The sequence below is a fragment of the Lepidochelys kempii genome, chromosome 5 (assembly GCF_965140285.1).
Source record: "Lepidochelys kempii isolate rLepKem1 chromosome 5, rLepKem1.hap1, whole genome shotgun sequence".
Classification (NCBI taxonomy): Eukaryota; Metazoa; Chordata; order Testudines; family Cheloniidae; genus Lepidochelys; species Lepidochelys kempii.
Window position 1 is genome coordinate 35877791 of NC_136384.1, and position 20360 is coordinate 35898150.

At 42.7% G+C, this 20360-nt stretch overlaps 1 protein-coding gene across 6 annotated transcripts in view; it reads right to left on the bottom strand.

The window, feature by feature from the left end:
* Window positions 1-20360, bottom strand: part of ANKRD55 (ankyrin repeat domain 55) — a 69489-nt gene that overhangs the window by 14796 nt on the left and 34333 nt on the right. For 2 of the 6 annotated variants that reach the window (XM_073346182.2, XM_073346187.2), the window contains exons 6-9: window positions 17412-17540; window positions 6479-6663; window positions 4646-4813; window positions 2300-2964 (exon numbers count right to left, since the gene is read on the bottom strand). In XM_073346182.2, the coding sequence (XP_073202283.1) occupies window positions 2300-2964; window positions 4646-4813; window positions 6479-6663; window positions 17412-17540 (1147 nt within the window). Of the gene's footprint in view, window positions 1-2217; window positions 2965-4645; window positions 4814-6478; window positions 6664-17411; window positions 17541-20360 lie in introns of all 6 variants that reach the window. The other 4 variants (XM_073346186.2, XM_073346185.2, XM_073346183.2 and 1 more) reach the window with 3 other exon arrangements.

Genomic DNA, 20360 nt, shown 5'->3' on the forward strand with positions numbered 1-20360 from the left:
TAACATTTAATCCCTGTAAAGAGCCAAAATGTATCTTTCTCTCTTATCCCTACCCCCTGTGCAAAGATGAAGAAAATGGTGGGCTTTATGAAAGGGCCTCCCCTATATCAAGCCCAGCTGTCTGGTGGGGAACCTTAATTTACTTCCAAACATCTACGATCCTGCAGGCAGGGAAATGCTGTGAAAGCTATGGAGGATAAAAAACCCAGAGCTAAAGTAAGAGCCAAGAGGCTCTGAATTCATAAAGTAAATGCAGTGTTAATAATAGGGATGCAGGTGTCCCTAACACACACAGCTCTTTTCTATCATGAAATTTTAAGACAATACCTGGGCTATGCAATATGTTCCCATCAACTAGCGAGCTGCCTGTTTAGGTGCCCTTGTTTTATTCATTTCAATGGATGTCCTCTATTCTAGCTTATGGGAATCTTCTTACTGTTGGAAAATTTTCCTTGTTAAAGAGCAGCTGAGCTTGTACACAGATTACTGAACTCTCATAGTGCTCCAGCTTTATTTAGTAAGTTAATTTTCTAACTGTAATTTTTCATACCTCTAAGGTAAATTGCAAACCATTACAGATAAGGGGATACATTCTTCCCTTTGATACACAAAGAGCTCCCACCATAATGAGTTAACTGTTTCCTGTGGGTTCCATACGTGGGCCATGATCCTGTAAGCAGACCCAAGCAGGCAGAACTTTACACCCACCCCAAGCCCCATGGAAGTTAATGGGGTCTGTATGTGGATACAAATGTCTATTTGTTTAGATTCATTTGCAAGATTGGGGCTTTAAGACACAGAAAACTCTTGGAAGGATAGCAACTAGGTGATCCTGTCTGTCCGTCCATCTCTCCCTCCCTCCAGCATAGTAGGATTGACCCTTACCATATTATGCCTTCTTAAGAAAAGCCAACAATCTAGATTTAAATTACTTAAGTGATAGGGCTTTCATCACTTCCCCAGGGAAAGTACTCCACAGACTTGGGGAATGTTTCCAAATATTCAGTCTCCGTTTTCCTTTATTCAGTTTTATCCCATTTCTCTGAGTGAAAACCTCTTGCATGACCCTAAATGATTCCTCAGCCTCCTTGGTTTTAGTTTACGCTTGGGTTGCAAAAAAGTCCGACAGGATTTGTTTCTTAAGGGTTGTGTGAAGTGAACCCTGATGAATTCAATCTAGAGATGATTGCATCACATCAATCACTGCTAGTTCATCTGGAGTCTTGGGTGCATGTAGTGAGAAGGATGGCAAAGGGGAAGGTAGGGAAAAAAACATCCCTAGGCAGAGATCTGGGGTCCCAGACTGTGTGAATTTAATCAGCCAAGGTCTGTCAAACTTTTAAGAACCTGGCTCTACTTAACCCTCTACAAATAATTTCCAGCCCTTATTTGCATAACATCAGTTATTCTGAAATTATCTTGTCTACAGAGTCTCTATTACAAATGTAATGAAAGTTCAGCTACTGTGCAGTAAGTAGCTTAGTGGATTGTTCAGTCTTCACTGCCATGCAGGAGGCAGCCATGGCTCAATAGTGATGCATCTGACCAGTTAAGGGTTTGTATCAGAAAGGAGTCCTTTCCAATCCTCCTTGAACTGAAGGATAGTGGGCTCTGACATAGTCCCTCAACAGCAGTGGTGGTAGATACAAATACTTAAATTACATCTATTTTTGGAATTGGTGTACAAATAGCGGGTTTTTTTGTTTAATTTTCAATTTGCATCTAGATATTATGGTGCTTGGTGCACTCTAAGATCCCACTTTGGGAAGGTACGTAAGCATGTGCTGAACTTGATGCATGCGAGAAGTACAATTGGGAATGAAGTTAAAATTGCTTGTATGCTTAAGTTATTTCCTGAATCAGGGCCTGATAGACAGATTCATGAAGAGACAGACGTGAATCAAAACATGGGATCCCAAACTGCCAAACGTCAGCTCCAAATTCACTTCAGAACCTTGTAGCTCAGGCTCTTCTTTAGTTTCATTATCATTATAGAACAGCTTACAAAATACTAGGTAAAAGCATTTACTTTCTCAGTAAATTTACCAACTTTAATTCAGCACTGAAGACAACATAAACTTGAAAACAGCACATATAACTGAAGTGCTGAAAAGACAATATATTAACTAAAAATCTCTTAAGATGCTGTTTTGGAAGTCCTACTGCATACAGGAAGAATAAACTAAAAAAATTAGAAATATCAGCAGTCAGACTTACCTATATTTCCAACATGCCCCTATCCAACCTGCCATGTCTGTAGAGATTAGATGATACGGGGGATATTGAACAAAGAAATTACCTGATGGAGAACTAGGCAGATAGGGAAGGTGGGGAGGGCACAAAAGCACATGGCTGGATCTTTCAGAGAGTAAACCATCTATCAGTTTATCTGAAGAAGTTGCAGTACAGACTTTATATGAGAGTATTTGGTTAGCATCTGTGTTCCAAGGATTGTCTGATAAAATCTGGCAGCTACTTCTGTGATTTAACAAGTCATGTTCACTTCTACTTTTCTGAGACCTGTGTGCAAAATGGTAGGCATTAGTAGCCAAGCAGACACTTGAAGTTGCACTGTAGGAAGTTGTTCGAAAAGATTTGTCTATAGTAATGGGGGGGAGACTTTGTGTTCTTATTGGAGGAAGTCCATTACACTCTGGCTGCTTCTTTTCTGATATGAGGTACTTTTGGGTGTCTGTGCTTCTTCTTTTAAAGTCAACAGTGGTCATACATTCCTCGGAGTTGTCTTTACAGTTTGTGTCCATAATGCAATCAAATGTAGTGATAATGTCATCAACTTCCGAGGTCTCTTCCCTTTGATATCTGTCTCTGCCTCTGTCTTTCTGGTTTGTTTTCTGATCATCTTTCTTCTTTTTGCAGAAGATTTGGTTAAGCATACTGAATCTTCCTTCCTTCTTTAGGATTTTATTGTTCTGTGAAGGAGGGTGATGGACTGGCTCAGATCTACTAGAAAATAATAAATAAATAAATAAATAAGAGAACGGAAAGTGGAAATCCTTCAGAGTTTTTGTACAAATGTCCTGAATCTTAAAAGAAATCTTGCCTGTCTTAGCACACAAAATGAAGACTGTCATATCCAGAAGAAGCTGCAGGAGTAATTTAAGTAGGTTGAATGGTATTGCCAAAACTGGAATGTAAAGGACATTTATGATCAAAAAAGAAACTAAAACGGTGCCTTCTGACTCAACTGATCTGCTTTTTGTGTGTATTAAGAATACATTAGATGGTGATGCATTAGCCAAAAATAACAGAGCTTAACTCAAATGCCAGGCTGAATTTACAGGGCAGGTAGTTAAAAAAACAACCTTTTTTTAATTTGGAAACTGAGTACATTTGGTCTGGAATCTTTGAGACATTAATAGATTTGGAACCTCGGGTGCCAATTTTGTGGGCAGTTTTCAGAGTATAAATGCACTTTATGCCAGTACACTGGGACTCCTTTTAACAAGAAAAAATGCATTGGGATCTTGAAAGACAAAGCAGCCTTTGTTTTATGTCAAATTTGAAAGCTGGTATTTCCAACTGCACAGCAATTGCTAGCACCACGTGAGGGGCAATGTTTCAGCAAAACAAAGCCACCGTTAAATCAATACCATTTTTTTTACTGTGCCCCAGGACTTTCCTTGGAGATTGCTCATCCAAGTGCTGAGCAGACCTCACACAGTTTTGGGAGCTCTAAAAAGATCATAGTTTGACGTAGTCTGGCTTCAGCAGGTTTTACAGGAGGCTGTTGCTGCCTAAATAATCAACTTCTAGAGGCTGCTCAGGAAGTAGAGTTTGCAGCAGCCTCAAAGATCATTTGAAGTACGTCTCACCCTTTGTACACAGGAAATAATACTGACTGCTGATTGGAAAGAAAAGGGCAGGATAAAGAAATGTGACAAAAGTCTGAAAAAGAACCCAAAAAGCATGATAGCTTTCAGTCTTTATAAGTGAGTTTTTCTACCAGTGAAGGAGAACCTAAATGAACAAAATTGGAGCCATTGATAAAAGGAAAAATAATTGGTAGACAGACAAATAATAAAGCCTCTTTAATAGAGAGGTTTAGAAAAGTGAAAACATGTAGACAGCAAGGCACAGAAGTAATCATAGACAAAAACATTTTATCAAGGGTGAAAACTATTTTAAAGTTATGGGTATGAAAGCTTACATTATTAGCCATTTATTGAACATGACTATTATATTTAGTGGGGCAAATTCTGCCATAGTTACATGAACCAATGGTGGTTACATGAACACATAGCTAACCTCCATGGCCTTCCACAGAAGGCAGATATTTGAGGGCAAAAATTGTCCCATAAAGTGTATTTTGTGCAGGAGACATTGCTGTATTGATTTACAACTAAATTCATGTTTGATTTGTTCTGAACCCTACAGTTATTATTCTGAACCCTATCTGAGACAGGTCATTCATTAGTTGACTGACTTTACCATTGCTATTTATAGTGAAGAATGTGAACCAATTGTTGTATAGGAACTGCAAATTAATTTCAGTAGTTACGTGGCTCTTACACTCCTCAGTAGCATGCAGAGAGAAGGAAATGTCATTTCTTTCCTACTGATATACTGTTCTAGCAAGTGACCTGCTGGCAAAAGCAAGAGGTTCTTTGATTTCTTGTTCCTTTACCTGTTCTCCTGAGAGAGCAGCTTGATGCATGCTGTGTGCCCACAGTACAAGGCGTATGTCAGAGGAGTGTTTTCATTGATGTCCCGAGAGCTACTATCTATCCCCAGCTGCAGCAGAGTCTGTACACAGTCAGCTTTCCCTGCTGCTGCAGCCCAGTGCAGAGGCGTCCTAGAGAAAATATGGAACAAATTAATGACCCAATGAGAACTATTTCAGTATTACTTAGCCCGCATCTACACAGAGTGCATCCACTAGCGCTCTCAATGATGTGGTGGTAAAAATGCTTGTGGTTGATCTACATTAACACTCCATGATTGCTAGCACTGGTGGATCTGAACTAGGGAAAGAACTGCCTAAAATTCTCAGTGTGGAGTTTGAAGAAAAGCTTTCTAGTCTCCATTGTCTAGTGGCAAATCCTTCCCACCTCTGCACTGGACCCATCTGTGAGGGTGTAGGGGAAAGGATGCTCTCTCTAGCCACAGAGCAGTAGTGGATTTACTTTGCAACTGCTACTTCATCCATCAGACTGCAGTAGCTTCTTTTGCTGCTGTGTTCCTATTACATAGTGGACGATGATCAGCAGAAGACCCATACAGAGGCAGATCCATTTTCTAAATCACGCTGTCCTGATCCTTTTTTGTGTAGGGGAACCTATCTGATTTTCTGCAACCAGGAACCTCTGAAGTCACAGTGAAAGAAGCATTATTTGGGCCTAGGGTCTAGAAACTAATATTTGGGCTCAAAATTGTAACATTACCCAGAAAAAACACAACTTATATTTCTCAAATTGAAACAAGCTGCAAGGTACAGAACATGCCAAATAAGAAAGACTGTGAATGACGATAGGTGAATATAAGAGGAAATGTGTGAACATGGTGCAACCCACTAATTTCAAATGAGCGTAACAGGGAACAGAACTGAAAGGACAGCTAATGAGTGTTTACAAGGCATTGTCCAGTCTCCAACATGGTATCCGTTAAAGGAAAACGTGAGGGAATTTAATAGAATTTTTTTTTCTCATTTACATATTGAAGATGTTTAGGGTAAAATCTGTAGAATCCTGTTGGTTTAATCTCTATTAAGTTTTATAGGACTTTTCCATAAAGAATTAAATGTGTAAATCCTAAAGGAACAATCCTGCTCCCACTGAAGCTAGTGCGACTTTTGACATTGACTTTATGGGGAATAGAATAGGCCCATAATTGAACTAAGTCTGAGAGCTGTTACTGACAGCCCTCGGGTTCTAGTCTTACTGAACTCAATGCCAGAACTCCCATCGACTTTGATGGAAACAGGAGTGGGACCCTAAACAGTAAAGAGGAGGAATCTTCTGCATGTACAATACAATGGTGCAAAATGCTTCCTATGAGAATGGGAGATGAGGTTCTCAGCATCTTGGAAAATTAGGCTCTAACATCTTAGAATAGTAAGGGTGAAAGACTGCATCCACCAAAATCAATGGGAGTTTTGTCATTGACTTCAATGGGGCCAGGGCTTCACCCCAAAGTTGTAGGTTCTTGTTCTGGTATTTTGGAAGAAATGCCTAATTTTAGCGAATCAAACAGTAACAACCCCCTGTATATAATCACCATCTTTTCCTTCCAGGAATAGCATAAAAAACCATTTACATGAGTCAGCAGTTGTATAAATATCATGGCCTGATTTCCAGAGTCGCTAAGCACACACAATTCTCAGAAAATTCAGTTAAATTAAATAGGTCATGCCCTGTAGAACAGGAAACATGATTATTAAAGAGACATTCTTAGGCTCAGGTAATACAATGGGACTTAGAGCTGGGGGTTTCCAGCACTTTCAGTACATTTCCATGGGTACCTGTCATCCACATCAAGGGCCTGTAGATTGCACTCCGGGACTCTAGCCAGCTCACTGATAATGTCACTGTAACCTGCAGCAGCAGCAATGTGCATACACGTCTTCCCATTCTCATCATCATAGTTTATTATCGATGGACCCTGGTGATGGTTCAGAATGATGGAACACAGAATCCTGTTTCCACTCTGGAAAACAAGTAAGGGGAAGAGAAGCATTTAACAATGAAGCACATGTTAGACTGTGCTGTCTATTCTTGGGAGGAATAAATACAATAACAGCATTTTCTGTTTATTTCAGATTTGAGAATTCCTGCCCCTCCCAAAATTGTCTGGTTTGTGAGTTTTCTAGAATGCCTCTGGGCATTGTAGAAATAACAAATAAGGTACCATAATAGAAATATCCAAAGAAAGACAGCATATAAACATCCATTAATACTTTCTCAGAAATGTTTTGATTTTTATGAAACACAGAATTTAGAGGGATACAAACATGTATTTGCATGTGTCCCTTTGAAGAGCATTTACATTTTCCTCTCTGTTTTTAATCAAGACTATACAAAATAGTATAAACCCCTAGATTGGCTTAGGCTCTGTTATTCCCTTCTCTCGGTTCCACACTGGGGGTCTTAACTTGGGACTAAATTCTGCACCCCTTCATCGTGGTGAGTTGTACTTATATAAATAGTTCCAGTGACTTCAATGGGATTACAATTGTAAGTACTGCTCAGCAAGAGTAAGGAACAGAGAGTTGGACCTTTGATGATTACTGTTTTACAACCTTGTTTAACAATTAGTTTGTGTTCCGTGCAATGGTACTTTATCAGTTGGCATTTTTCCAGTTTATTTAGAAGCTTATAATGTGATAATTAACTGATGGCCACATTGAAATACAAATATACAATATCCACTGGCTTCCTGTTATCTGCCAAATCGCTAACTGCATCAAAGATAACAAATCTGAGCAGTGTGTTGATTGGAATCTTTTCTCCCAAATAATGACACAATGGCTCCCTTAAAATATGTCTGAACATTTCATCCAATTGGCCAATGGTTTTCTAATTTTTCCTCCTTAAAAGTATAGTTCTTCATTTGCCTTTTATTTTTTATAGTCATCAGGTACTTTTTATAGTCATCAGGTACTCTATTGAAAATTCCTCATCTCAGTCTTTTAAAACATTAACTTGCCCCTCTCTAGAACTGGCAGTTTCTGTATTTTTTAATGATCACTTTAATTACCCTGGATCCCTTTTGTTGAATGCTGAGCAAAACAAGGTATTTGAGATTACTGTTATTTTGTAGTCCTAACTAATTTTGCTTCTTATTCTGGAATGGTCCTATGCCCACTGCCCCTAATATTTCTCTTTTTCTGAGGTATTTCCTGTAAATCCAGAAGATCCGGTCACATGAGGATTTCACGTGTGGAAGACTCCTTGGGTGGTGTACAACCTATGCACACTTCTTCATCTACACCAGCATAGAGGAAGCATGGCTGAGACATCTCTACTCCTGGTGTTCCCAGGCTGCCACAATACCCTTTGGGATTGGAAGCCAGTAAAAAGTAAAGCAGCCCTGAGGCTGCTGTACTTTATGTTGGGGACAGGATGGGTGCAGCCCAGCATTTGGGAATATAAAGGTGCTTTAACACCATCTCCACATTTCTCCCCTCCCCGATGCTTAACCAAATACTACTTGGACACAGCTCAGAAACTGGGCCTATGAATTCATGGGATCTGATTATGGATTTCACACCAATGTAAATTAAGAATAACTCCACTGAAGTCAATGGAGTTATACAGATGAGAATCAGAATGAAGCCTGTATACTTCCCAAGTGAATCCATGATGTCATTTGTTTGCCCGTATCCTTGATGCTTCATCCTCAAAGCACCCACTGATGCAGTGACTCTTACAGAGCCATACTGTCCTAATGTGGTTTTGTTTTGTGCCACTCTTGGGGAGAGATTGTATTGTGCAAAAAACTCTGCTGTAAGGGCCCTGAAAACACTACAGACAAATATTTGTCACTGGATCAGTTAGCAGACGTATTTCTAAAATAACTATCCAGCCATAATCATATTACAGTGGAACCTCAAAGATATGAACACCAGAGTTACGGACTTACCGGTGAACCAGACACCCTCTGGAACCAGAAGTCAATCAGGCAGCAGCGCAGACACAAAAAAAGCAAATACTGTACTGTCTCGGGGCTTTAGCCTTGAAGTTCAGGACTTCAGCCATGTGGGGTCAGAGCCTAGCTGCAGGGGGGTGGGGCAGTCAGGGCTCTGGGCTTCTAGCACTCCAGGCTAGAGTGCTCCAGGCTTAGACGGGAGTAGGGGGAGCCCCGTAGCTGCGCTCCTGGTTTCAGCCCCGTGCCGGGGTTCAGGGCTTTAGCTACAAGGGGGCACTGGTTTCAGCCCGAGTGCTCCCTCCGTAGCTAAAGCCCTGAGCCCTGGTGTGGGTCCCCACCCGTTGAAGCAGGGAATGGAGCCGTGGAGAGCCCTGGCGCCGGTCCCCACCCATTGAAGCAGGGAGCGGAGCTGTGGAGAGCCCCGAACCCTGGCCCCCCTGAGGGGGCTGAAGCCGGGGTTGGAGCCACGGGGCTGAAGCCCCAACCGCAGCGCTCCCCCCCAGGTCTAAAGCACTGAGCCCCAATGCTCCTGCGGGGCAGAAACCCTGAGCCTCCGTCCCGAGAGTCAGAAGCCCCAACTTTCCCTCCCTGTCCTGAGCCCTGGCTCCTCCCACCCTGCGGATGCAGCACCAGCCCTGCATGTCACTGAAGTCCATAACCTCTTCTTCAGAGTTACAGACCATTTCATTTCTCCATTCCTGAAGTGTCCATAACTCTGAGTTTCTACTGTATAGCCTTTGTGCTTTCCAAAAGCTACCAAATGACCAAGGATTCCTTGAGGAAAAGCTGTCTGGCTGAAGTGTTGGTTTGTCCCTGTGTTTGTTGTAAGTATTGTTCAAATAAAAGTTATATGAAACACTGACATTGTCTATTTGACACCTTATATGTATATGGAAATTTCTGTAAAGAGGGCACAGGGTTTATCAAGTACTACGATTATGACTAAAACGAGTTGCGATCTTTCTCCCTTTTAGCACATTATTGTGTCAACTGGTTTCTGTGGATGAGTTATGGTGTGGTTTTAACAAATGAGTGTGCTCCTGCGGGTTCTTTATTCTGTACTACAAAGCAGCAGAACTTTCCATTATTTTTGTTGTTGAGGATTCATTTGTTGGTACCCTAGGAGAAGATGAGTCGTGATGCTGCATTTTGATACGATACAGAAAATTAAAACATATGTGGGCATGCAAAAGGTGTGGGGGCATGCCCCTTACTTATGTTCTGGCATTCAGCCAGGGGGCTACACACAGACCATCTGCAAAGAAGATGTCTGTTAATCATCTGTTATTCACCTGTTGTTTCTGTCACATGGCTCCATCCCATTACTATTGAATAGTCTGGCAGTCAGTGGCTCATCTAAGGGTTAGATCACAGCTGGCCCTGCCTGTGTACTCTCTGGATTACTGTTACCATCAGTGATGCTAGGCACATTGCAGGGAACATGGAGGTGTCATGACCCCATTCCTCTTCCACGGTAGCTGGTGGACTGGAAAAACGACATGGCATGTCTTCAGTTGAAGGGCCTGCATTTAGGGGGGAAATCATCTAAGCTCTGGTTAGTTGTTTTGATGACCTGATTACGCTAGTGAGGTTATAGCTGAATATTGAGATCCAGAGCAGTGGACAAGCCCCTTTGTTTATTATAAATCAAAATAAATAAATGTGTATATTCAAAGGCAGAGGCACATTTTTGAAAAGTCCCTGTAAGAACAGATGTAAATAGCTTTTATTTACTTAAATTCTCCTTATTTGCAATTCTTTATTATTCACTGTTTGAACATCAACAGCCCGACTGTTCAGCCCTCACTTCTGTAGAAAAAAAAAACCAAACTATCCCTGTCAGAAGTCCCTTTCACTTCAATGGGAGGACACTATTTGCATGAGGAAAGATCTCGGATGTGAGTACGTTGAAGAATGAGGGAACTGAAGGGTGAGGCTTGATTCAGATTTTTTTAAAAAAATTTAGAACTTAGAAATTTTTTTTAAAGTTTCACAAAGTTAAATAGTCACCCCACACCTTAGGCATTCCTGGGAAAACACATGAAACCAGCAGACAGCAAGTTAAGTTTAAAAATGAAAAAGCTGTCTGAAAACACAAGCAAACTCTACCTAGCAAAGAGAAAAGGAGTACTTGTGGCACCTTAGAGACTAACCAATTTATTTGAGCATAAGCTTGCGTGAGCTACAGCTCACTTCATCGGATGCATACTGAGGAAAGGGTAGAAGATCTTTTTATACACATAAAGCATGAAAAAATACCTCTTCCCACCCCACTCTCCTGCTGGTAATAGCTTATCTAAAGTGATCACTCTCCTTACAATGTGTATGATAATCAAGGTGGGCCATTTCCAGCACAAATCCAGGGTTTAACAAGAACGTCGGGGGCGGGGGGGGGAAACAAGGGGAAATATGCAAGGTAACCTATTTCCCCTTGTTTTTTCCTACCCCCCACCCCCCCGCCCCCGACGTTCTTGTTAAACCCTGGATTTGTGCTGGAAATGGCCCACCTTGATTATCATACACATTGTAAGGAGAGTGATCACTTTAGATAAGCTATTACCAGCAGGAGAGTGGGGTGGAAGGAGGTATTTTTTCATGCTTTATGTGTATAAAAAGATCTTCTACCCTTTCCACAGTATGCATCCGATGAAGTGAGCTGTAGCTCACGCAAGCTTATACTCAAATAAATTGGTTAGTCTCTAAGGTGCCACAAGTACTCCTTTTCTTTTAGCCAATACAGACTAACACGACTGTTACTCTGAAACCTACCTAGCAAAGAGTTACAGGTTACACACCTTATCCACCAACAAACATAGGGCTAGACCATGGCCCTAAAGGAAACACCCACTGAACTAGGAAACTCTTTTCTTTATTATACCTTTGGAGGGAGGGATCACCTCTCCCCAAAGAAACCAGGGGTCTCCAAGATAACCTGAACCATAGGATTCAGGAGGGACTCCAGGCCATCCACATGCAGATCCTGCACTTCTGCATTACCATGGGTGGCTTCACCTCCAGCCTGCGCTGCCAGCTATTCCCCCTGAAGGGGTTTCCCAGCACCTAGAGGGCTCATCAGGCCATATTAACTCTCCTCAAGGGCTGTCTATGGGAGATGGAGGGTGGGGAAAATGATATTTCCTCTGCCTCGTGCTCCCACCTTCTGGAGCCTGCCTACTCCCTCCACCTTCTCTATATGGAAATTCCCCAGGCCAAGCGAGAGCCTTCTATGGAACCTAGTGGGAGAGAAAGGAAAGCTGCTGAAGAGGCAGCCGCGATCCTTCCATAAGCAAAGGGCGCCCTCTACCCACAGCTCCAAAGGGTACAGTCTTGTTCTCAAAAAGAAAAGAATACAGACTAACATGGCTGGTACTCTGAAACCAGTCTTGTTCTCAGAGAGCCTGAACTTCAAGTAACTCTCAGTAAGTCAGAGTAAGAAAAAGCTGTCAAGTCTTCCCCTATAAATCCCAACAAATAATCTATGATTTCATCACACTATGTGTACTAATGAAAGTTTAATTGTTGCCAAGGAGCAAATGTTTCTGGGCACAAGTTTGATAAACTTAGCATCATTCAAACAACATGAACTTGCGCTGCAATAGATCAGGTGTGTGTTGGTTGGTTCCCCCCCCCCTTCTGATTTTTGAGTCTTTAGGGTTCTGTTTTCCAACTTCTCTCTCCAAGCCTAAAGCCTAGAAACGTGTTTTTTTTTTTTTAAATGAAAGCTGAAATTTTCATATAATTACCTGACTCCAGGAGCTGGAGCTTTAAGAAAAAGACCAAATACTGTGACACTTTCTGTAAAAGTCATGAGAATTGGCAATACAGCACAGTGAGGAAACCTTTTAAAGGCGTTTCTAGAACCTTTGCCACTATTGTATTTAAGTGGCAGCATTATCTGGGATTTAGAACATTTTAAAGAAATTACATTTGGTCTCAACTTTAGTAAACATGCTTTCACGATGCAATTAAGTTTCCTTCCGGTTACAAAGATTATTGCTTGTTTGACTGAAAGGGGAAAAACAGCATCCAAGGCCCTGTTTAAATAGGGCAAGTGAAACTACGGGGATGACAGGACCGGGTGTTCACTCACCTACAGACATTCTCCTGTGTTTGTGGTGAAATCACATGCAAAGCTCCTAGTGAAGCCAAAGGGAAGTGTGTGTGTGTGTGTGTGTGTGTGTACATATGCAAGGGAAGTATTTGGCTCTAAGCAGGTCCAGAGTTTGGCACCTGATTGACTGTTCCACAAGGAAGTAGCCATGCTAACACTTAAGAATGCTGGGCCTAGTTCAACACTGCTTATTCAGCAGTATGAACTGGAGTATTTTCATGTGCGAAAGCAGGGGGTGTGTGTGTGTGTGTGGGGGCAGCAGGGATCTCTCAAGCAATTTTGGCTGTCTCGGGGGAGTGCATGCTGGAGCAGGGGCTCTCATCACCCTTTTTTATGGTGCAGTGTGCATTACCCTACTGAATTGGGCCAGCAGCATGGAGGTGGGTGGAGGTGCTATGGCTCTGCCTCACCAGGAGGTCAGAATTCAACTGTCCTGTATTGTTCCCAAGCAGGGCCAGATACAGCCTGCCCCCAACTTCCTTATTTTCCATTTCTAAGTACTTTAATTACATAAGTGAAAATACTTTGGGCCTGATTCACTACTGTGGCATGCCTCCATTAGATCTGTATACACTGACCCAGCAACACTGATGGAGCTGAACCAGTGCAAACCCCTAGCGCACATCTGCAAACTGTGACTTGCTCTAATATCTTATTCTCGTTTCAAAGGAGTTGTGTTTTACTCTGATGCAGCATGTCTACAATAGGGGCTTACACTAGGGCAACTACATCACTGTTGCTCTTCCTGTACAACCAACTTCTGGTTTAGGCAGCGCCTGTCTGGTTCTCTAGTGTCACGTGCCTGGAACTCTGGTGGGGAAATCAGATGCACAAACTTTTTGTTTGCACCTTGCCAAGTACTAAACATGCATTCTTTGAAACTGTAGGCAGAGGAAATATATTTATCTCCCACCCACACATAATAACTGTAATGGGGTGTGATGGTATAAAATGGTGTATGTTTTAGCAACATCTACCCACGCTGCCTCTTTTCTGTGCCTTCTGGCACAGGTTTCTTTACTATGCCTGATGTTTCATCTGCTGCTTTTCTGGGAAAAAAAAGCACAAGGCCCCATTCAGCTGAAAACAGCTCCTACAGCTGCTGGCTCTGGGAGTTCTCTGGGCCTCTGTGCTTCGCAGATGTTTAGCGCAGCTCTTATGGGAAAAATATCCCCTCTTCAGCAGCTCCAGAAGTGGTTACTAGACATCCCTTGCCCCTACCACTTCCACAGCACAGTCCTGGGACTCCACCTCTGGGCTCTTGTGAAAAAGTTTGGGGGTATCCACTGAGCATTTTCAGAGTTCCCCAGATCTCAGACTGTGGCAATGAATCCTTCCCCATCTAACCACATGGGTGTCAGCTTGGCAGGAGCTTTAGACAGGCCAAAGCCTTATCCTGCATGGGCAGCAGGTCTGCTCCTGCCTGGGATCAGCTATGGAGGGAAAGTTATGCTAGTTATTAGTCTCTATTTGCCCTTATATTGACAGGGAGGTAGAGAGCAACAGCTATCAAATACTACTCCCTGGCTAAGCTCAAGTCAGAGAAGGACACTAAGGCCTAACACTACACAGTTAGGGGAATGTAAGGCAGCTTATGTTGACTAAATTATATCAGTGTATACACTACAGCCTTGTCCTGCTGAGGTAGTTGTCCTACGACACCGACAAACATACATGATATACACGAGAAGTGTACATATGTCAGTGTAGGAAGGTAGACACTGTGTCACCCTAACATCAGCTGTCTTGTCAATTTCATGGCTCCATACTGCTGTTGGGAGGCTCCCCAGCTCCCACCAAGAGCTGAGTAGGGAAGCTGAGCTCCAGGTGGGAGGGCTCTTAGCCTGCCACACTGCCCTCTTCAGTCAGGGGAAGTGCTCCTGGTGAGGACACGCATCACTGACAGAAGGGGGGTAGCGTGGACATCAGCCACCGCAGTAATTACTGAGCCGACTTTAAGTCAACCTAACATAGGTCAGTTTTGGGCTGTAGTGTAGACATGTCTGAGAGACTACGCCTGGTCCAGATATTTAAACCTGCCCATCCCTCTCCACTCCACACCCCCAAGAAATAAAGACTGTGAACCAGCCAGGTTCGCTAACAGAAATTTCACAGAACAAATCACAGCAGTGAAACACTTATTCCCTCTGCTGTCAGGCAGACAGAGTAATCCAGCTGTGAGTGGGTGACTTGAGTGAAGCAAGAGCAAGGATTTGTTAACCACAGGAAACTGAGGGTTTATTTGCACCATTCAACCTCCCATGTTTTCCCAAGACTTGCATTGCACATTTGTTGTTCTGAGAGGAAGGTGTGGGGGGATATGGACTGAGTGGGTATGTCTACACTGCACACTAAGGTAGGGCGTCCATACACAAATCTATCTGACTTGGGTCAGCAACTGCTCGGGACATAGGTCTTAGGACCTGCAAATGGGTTGGGTCAAAAACCAAGTCCCACTGAGACTCTGATCCAACACTTGTCATTTTGCACAGTACACACAGGTCAAGCTGCAGAGTGAAGCCAGGTCTCCATAGCACAATATGGATACATTAGCATGGCTGAGAGACCTGGGTTCAGCAATTGTAAACCCATGTTTAGAATACAGTGTGGAAACACCAAGTCCACAAACCTGGGACCCACAGACCCGGGCTTGATGTGCAGTGTAAACATAAGGCTTCCACTTGGCCTTTTTGACTAGCTTGGCCTTCACCGAGCTTGAATGCTGGACCCTCCAGAGCTTGCACGGTACAGAATTTCAGAAATTTTCAGCTGGATGGAACCTACACTGGAGCAAATGTACAAGAAGTATTTAATAACTATTAGAACAGATCCCTTTGAAATACCAAGGCAAAAAAAAAAATCTATAAGACAATATAGTTTTGAAATGATCAGAAAAATATGAAGTCAGAGAGGAAGTGTAGTTGAAAGTAATGCTATGTATGGAGGCTACACATTAATTCTATTCCAGACCGGGGGGGTGGGGGGGGGGAAAGAAGGGAGATATTGTAAGCATGATAGAGTTAAGACCAAAAATGTTAGAATGGGGATGTTTAATCAGTGTATCTTCTCCTTGCAATTCATGTTTTCTGTTTATATGATACAGAGATGTTTTGAATACTTACTATAAAAGTGTCACTATAAATCAATAAAAAAGTGTACAGTAAAAACTTTTCATCAGGCATGTTGAGGAATGGGGGGTGCCAGTTAGTCAAAAATTCTGGTTAACTCAGTTATACTTACTAATGAAGGGAGTTTGGGTGTGGGAGGGGACTTGGGGAAGGGGTACGGGAGGGGTTTCAGGGTGCCGGATCCAGGCAGCGTTCACCTGAGGTGGCTTCTTGCCAAGAGCGACACGTCCCTGCTGCTCCTAGGTGGAGGCCTGGTCAGGCGGCTCTGTGCGCTGCCTCCGCCCGCAGGTGCTGCCCCCACAGCTCGTGTTGGCCATGGTTCTCGGGCAATGGGAGCTGCGGAGCCAGCCCTTGGGGAAGGGGCAGCGCACAGATACCCCGTGGCTGTTCCTCCACCTAGGAGCAGCAGGGACATGTTTCTGGGGAGCCATGTGGAGCCAGGTAGGGAGCCTGCCAGCCCCACACCAACTGGACTTTTAATGGCCCGATCAGTGGTGCTGACTGGAGCCACCAGGGTCCCTTTTTGACCAGGTCTTCCATTCAAAAACTGGACACCTTGCAACCCTATAAAGATTGATATTGGGAGATATCAGAAATGCCGATTTCTAGAGATTTCCAGTTGGTAAAGTGCTGGATAACAGAGCTTTTACTGTACTTTGATAATTGCACTGTAACCTACACACAGAACTCATATTTAGCATTAAAAAGTTATCTGAAGCAAAGTTCATGCAGGACACTTAACTTAAACAGTATTATAGATAATACCTTACCAATTGCTTAACATGATGCATCCTAAGGAAACCATTCACTTTTCTATAGGTTACTACTATTATTATAGTGCCTAGTCACATCTGATATTTGCCTGCTGTATTTTTCCACCTTTAATGAGTCCCTCAGTAATTTCTTAGCTGTTGTACATTTGGGGGAGCATTTGTGATGGGTAGTAGAAACCCTATGAGGCCCCAAAAGTGGCTCCCCGATTGCCCCATATAGCAATGATTTCTTTATAACTTGATAGGAAGAGCATTTAACATTACACTGTACTTAATGAAGTTAGGATTTCCACAGGATGAGAGCTTCAAGCCTTTAGAACACTGTCCTGTAACAATATTTGCCATTTTACACTACATGTATATTATTTTATTCTCAGTGGTCTGAAGTCACAGGTTTACAGCCCAGTCCTGACAGGTGTGGAGCACTCTGGCCCTGATCCATCAAAAACACGCATGTCCTTAACGCTCAGCACGTGACTATTTCCAGGGACATAAATGCTTTGCTGGATCTGGGCAAGAGAGCATCTTGCAGCATCAAGCCCATATTTAATATTCGTTAATAATGGTGTTGTGCCACAGGAAACATGGGCTAGATCCTCAGCCAGTGTAAATTGGCACAGCTCCCCTGGCTTTGAGCAATGCAGGCCAGTTTACACAGCTGGGGTTTCCTGCCCTAGGCCTTTCCAACTGAAATTCTTCTTCAGTTCTGATGCCCCATGCCTTAGAATTTCAGACAACAAACAATCATTGTAATGCACATGGTGTATTGTTAAAATATTGATAGTTAGCCCTCACCTGTACTGCCCAGTGAAGAGCAGTTTTAAAGTCTTTGTCCACCAGAGTTGGATCTGCTCCTTTCTGCAGCAGGGTTTGCACATGCTGGGGCCGATTGTGGAAAGCAGCCCAGTGAAGGGCGGTCATTCCCTAAAAATCACAATCCAAGACAGTAAAGAATTATCATTCACAGAAAGATTTAAAATGTCAAAGAATTTAATTTTCCTTTTCACTAGAAATGAGTTTAGGGTGACCAGATGTCCTGATTTTATAGGGACAGTGCTGATTTTTGGGTCTCTTATATAGGCTCCTATTACCCCCCACCGATTTTTCACATTTGCTGTCTGGTCACCCTAGATGAGTTGGGCAATTTGGAGATCGGAAATCCACCTGCTCAAGATTGAAGAATTTGAAGTAGTTTCTGGCTTAATGGGGTTGTATAAAAAAAAAGTAGCAGCCAATAAGAAAGGTTGACTACTATAGAAGACATACAAATATTAGATACATGCTTCTTTTATTAAAGTAATACATCAGTCAGAAGCATAATAGGTTCCTCGCATGTTAAAGTTGCATACAGTTCCCAATAGAAAGCCCTCTTTTAGGCTTGTGTTTTATCACAACACAACAGCCTTATCTCTAACTCATAATAATTACTATGGGTTAGCTTCTCAGCTGGTGTAAAGCAGTCTAGCCCCACTGACTTCAGTCTGGGTCGGCTGAGAAAGTGGGCCAGTTATTTTAACAGTAATCTCAAAATACAAACATCACAGGCACCAGTTTGAAAAAAACAAAAAAACAACCAAACAATGAACGGAGAACTTGATTCTCTGCTCTATCGAAGCAGTGCAAACTGGTCTTAGCAGACCAAGAATCCACGTTGTATGTGCACATCAACCAACATCAAAAGCAAGTCCACATATACATTTTAAATCTATGTTACACACTTTTCCTATCAAGGTACCTAAGCAACATCAGTCTTAAGAAATATAATATAAGCACCATTCTTGTTCGGTGGCTTGTTATACACCCACTTTGCACAGGCATCAAGGACTACACAATGTGTGGAAATCAGTTCTGTGGTTTCTCTTAGTTTCCAAGAGGGTAAAAACCCAAATCATGTAGAATGGAAGAAAAATTAAAACTTCAAATAAAACTCCAAATGATGGTTGCCAATCAAGTCCAAATTCCTTAACATTAGTTTCTCTCTGCTCATCGGGTCTGGGCAGGGGTTGGGAATTCCAAATACTTGAGAGATCAGTTAAACCAGGTTTTGGTTATTTTGGTTTTGCAAAACTTCTTCACTGGGGCTTTGTTTTTTTGTAAAACTAAAAAACCAGGGTTAAATCCAGCCCCATTTAAGTTAATGGAAGTACCCCATCAACTTCAGTGGTGCCAGGAGTTCACCACAGGGACCTGACACTGCTGATGGACACTGAAGATCCTGGGACTCGTGACCTGAGGCACTACAGCAGTGTTTTCTGCCCTGAGAAGTGAGAGCGAAGCTAGTTCAGGGGAACAATGAGTCAGTGTAGCCAGGGCAAACTACAGGACGCCAGATCAGCCTCCTCTCATCCATCTGCTGATAAAAGTGGTAGGTGTCCCCATGAAAAGTTACCCACCTCCCACTTTGGCCCCAATGAGCAGGCCCGCAGGCAGCAGCTCACCCACCCAAACTTCTGGGTTGCCATCTGTGCCCCCCCCCCAAAGGTGGCATGTAATGTATTAGAAAACTAATAACGCCCTAATCATTAATATTTGCATGTGATGTACATACAATAAACCCACAAAGAAATGTACAGATATGTGCTGAAAATATGTTCTGAAAATGTATGTGTCGACCAGTGCCAGTTCCAGACAAAGGAATATGCTTGAATGAGTCTCCCGTGTAAATTAAGCAAGGTGTGACCAAAGACAAAGAAAAGCACATTGCCACGCAAGTTAAACAAAGCCATCAGGAGAGACAGTGGGGACAGATAATCACTTTATAACCTTGACAGGGGTTGGAAACCATACCCTCAGGAAGCCTTCCTGAGGAATTGTGTGCCTCTAATTTTTGTTCAGCTGCCCTCCTTCTGGAGGGATTTTCAATACACATCTCTTGGCAGCCTCCACTGAAAGTCCTTAGAGATAGCCCCAGTCATAGAAACAGTGCGGCAGCCAGCTGTATTTCTTACTATTTAAAGTGTTTGGGTTTTGTGGGGTGGTTTTATAAAGTTACAGGAAAAAAAACAAAAACTTGTTTTCCTTTAAATTGGGCAATAGCTAGGAGAAGAGCTGTTAGTGCAAACAAGCTCTGAGCACATTTCCAAGCAAACATGAATAACCAGGGGTCTAGCACTGAACCGTCAGACAAATATGCTCCTGATGCCAAGTGGTGTTTAATACACTTTTGACCCTTGAGATTTTAAGTTGAATGTGGTAACATACAGAAAAAGCATTGAGGATTCCAAGTGTCCTGCATGGTTCACATTAAGTTTTAATTCTGTGCAACTCACCGAGACTATAACCCCACATTTTCAATATAGGGCCAAATCCTAGATCCTGTTCAGGCTGTTGTAAGTCCTATATAGCCAAGTAAAAAGGCTCTGCAAACCACAGTGTAGATGGGCACGAAGTACAAGGCAGGAAGGAAATTTGCAAGTTAGTGCCCTTCAGCAATATCCTCAAGCTGCTGCCAGGCTGGAGAGACATATTTGAAACAATGCACCAGATTCTCTGTTGTGTGCTGGCTCCTTTGTGCTGAATGGATGGAGCTAGTAAGCAGCCAGATGTGGCAAACAGAGTTCCTCCGGTGTGGGATGTGGAGCCAGCATATCTAATCCGTCTCCTGGCACAGGGGTATATTTAGTTGGTGTACAATTAAGGACCATAGCAATCTGGCATAAAATGGTTGCTGGACCTATAACACGGCTTCAGGCAGACCTTCCAAGGAGAACTATCTGCCTGATGGTGAGATGCTCAGTGAAGCAG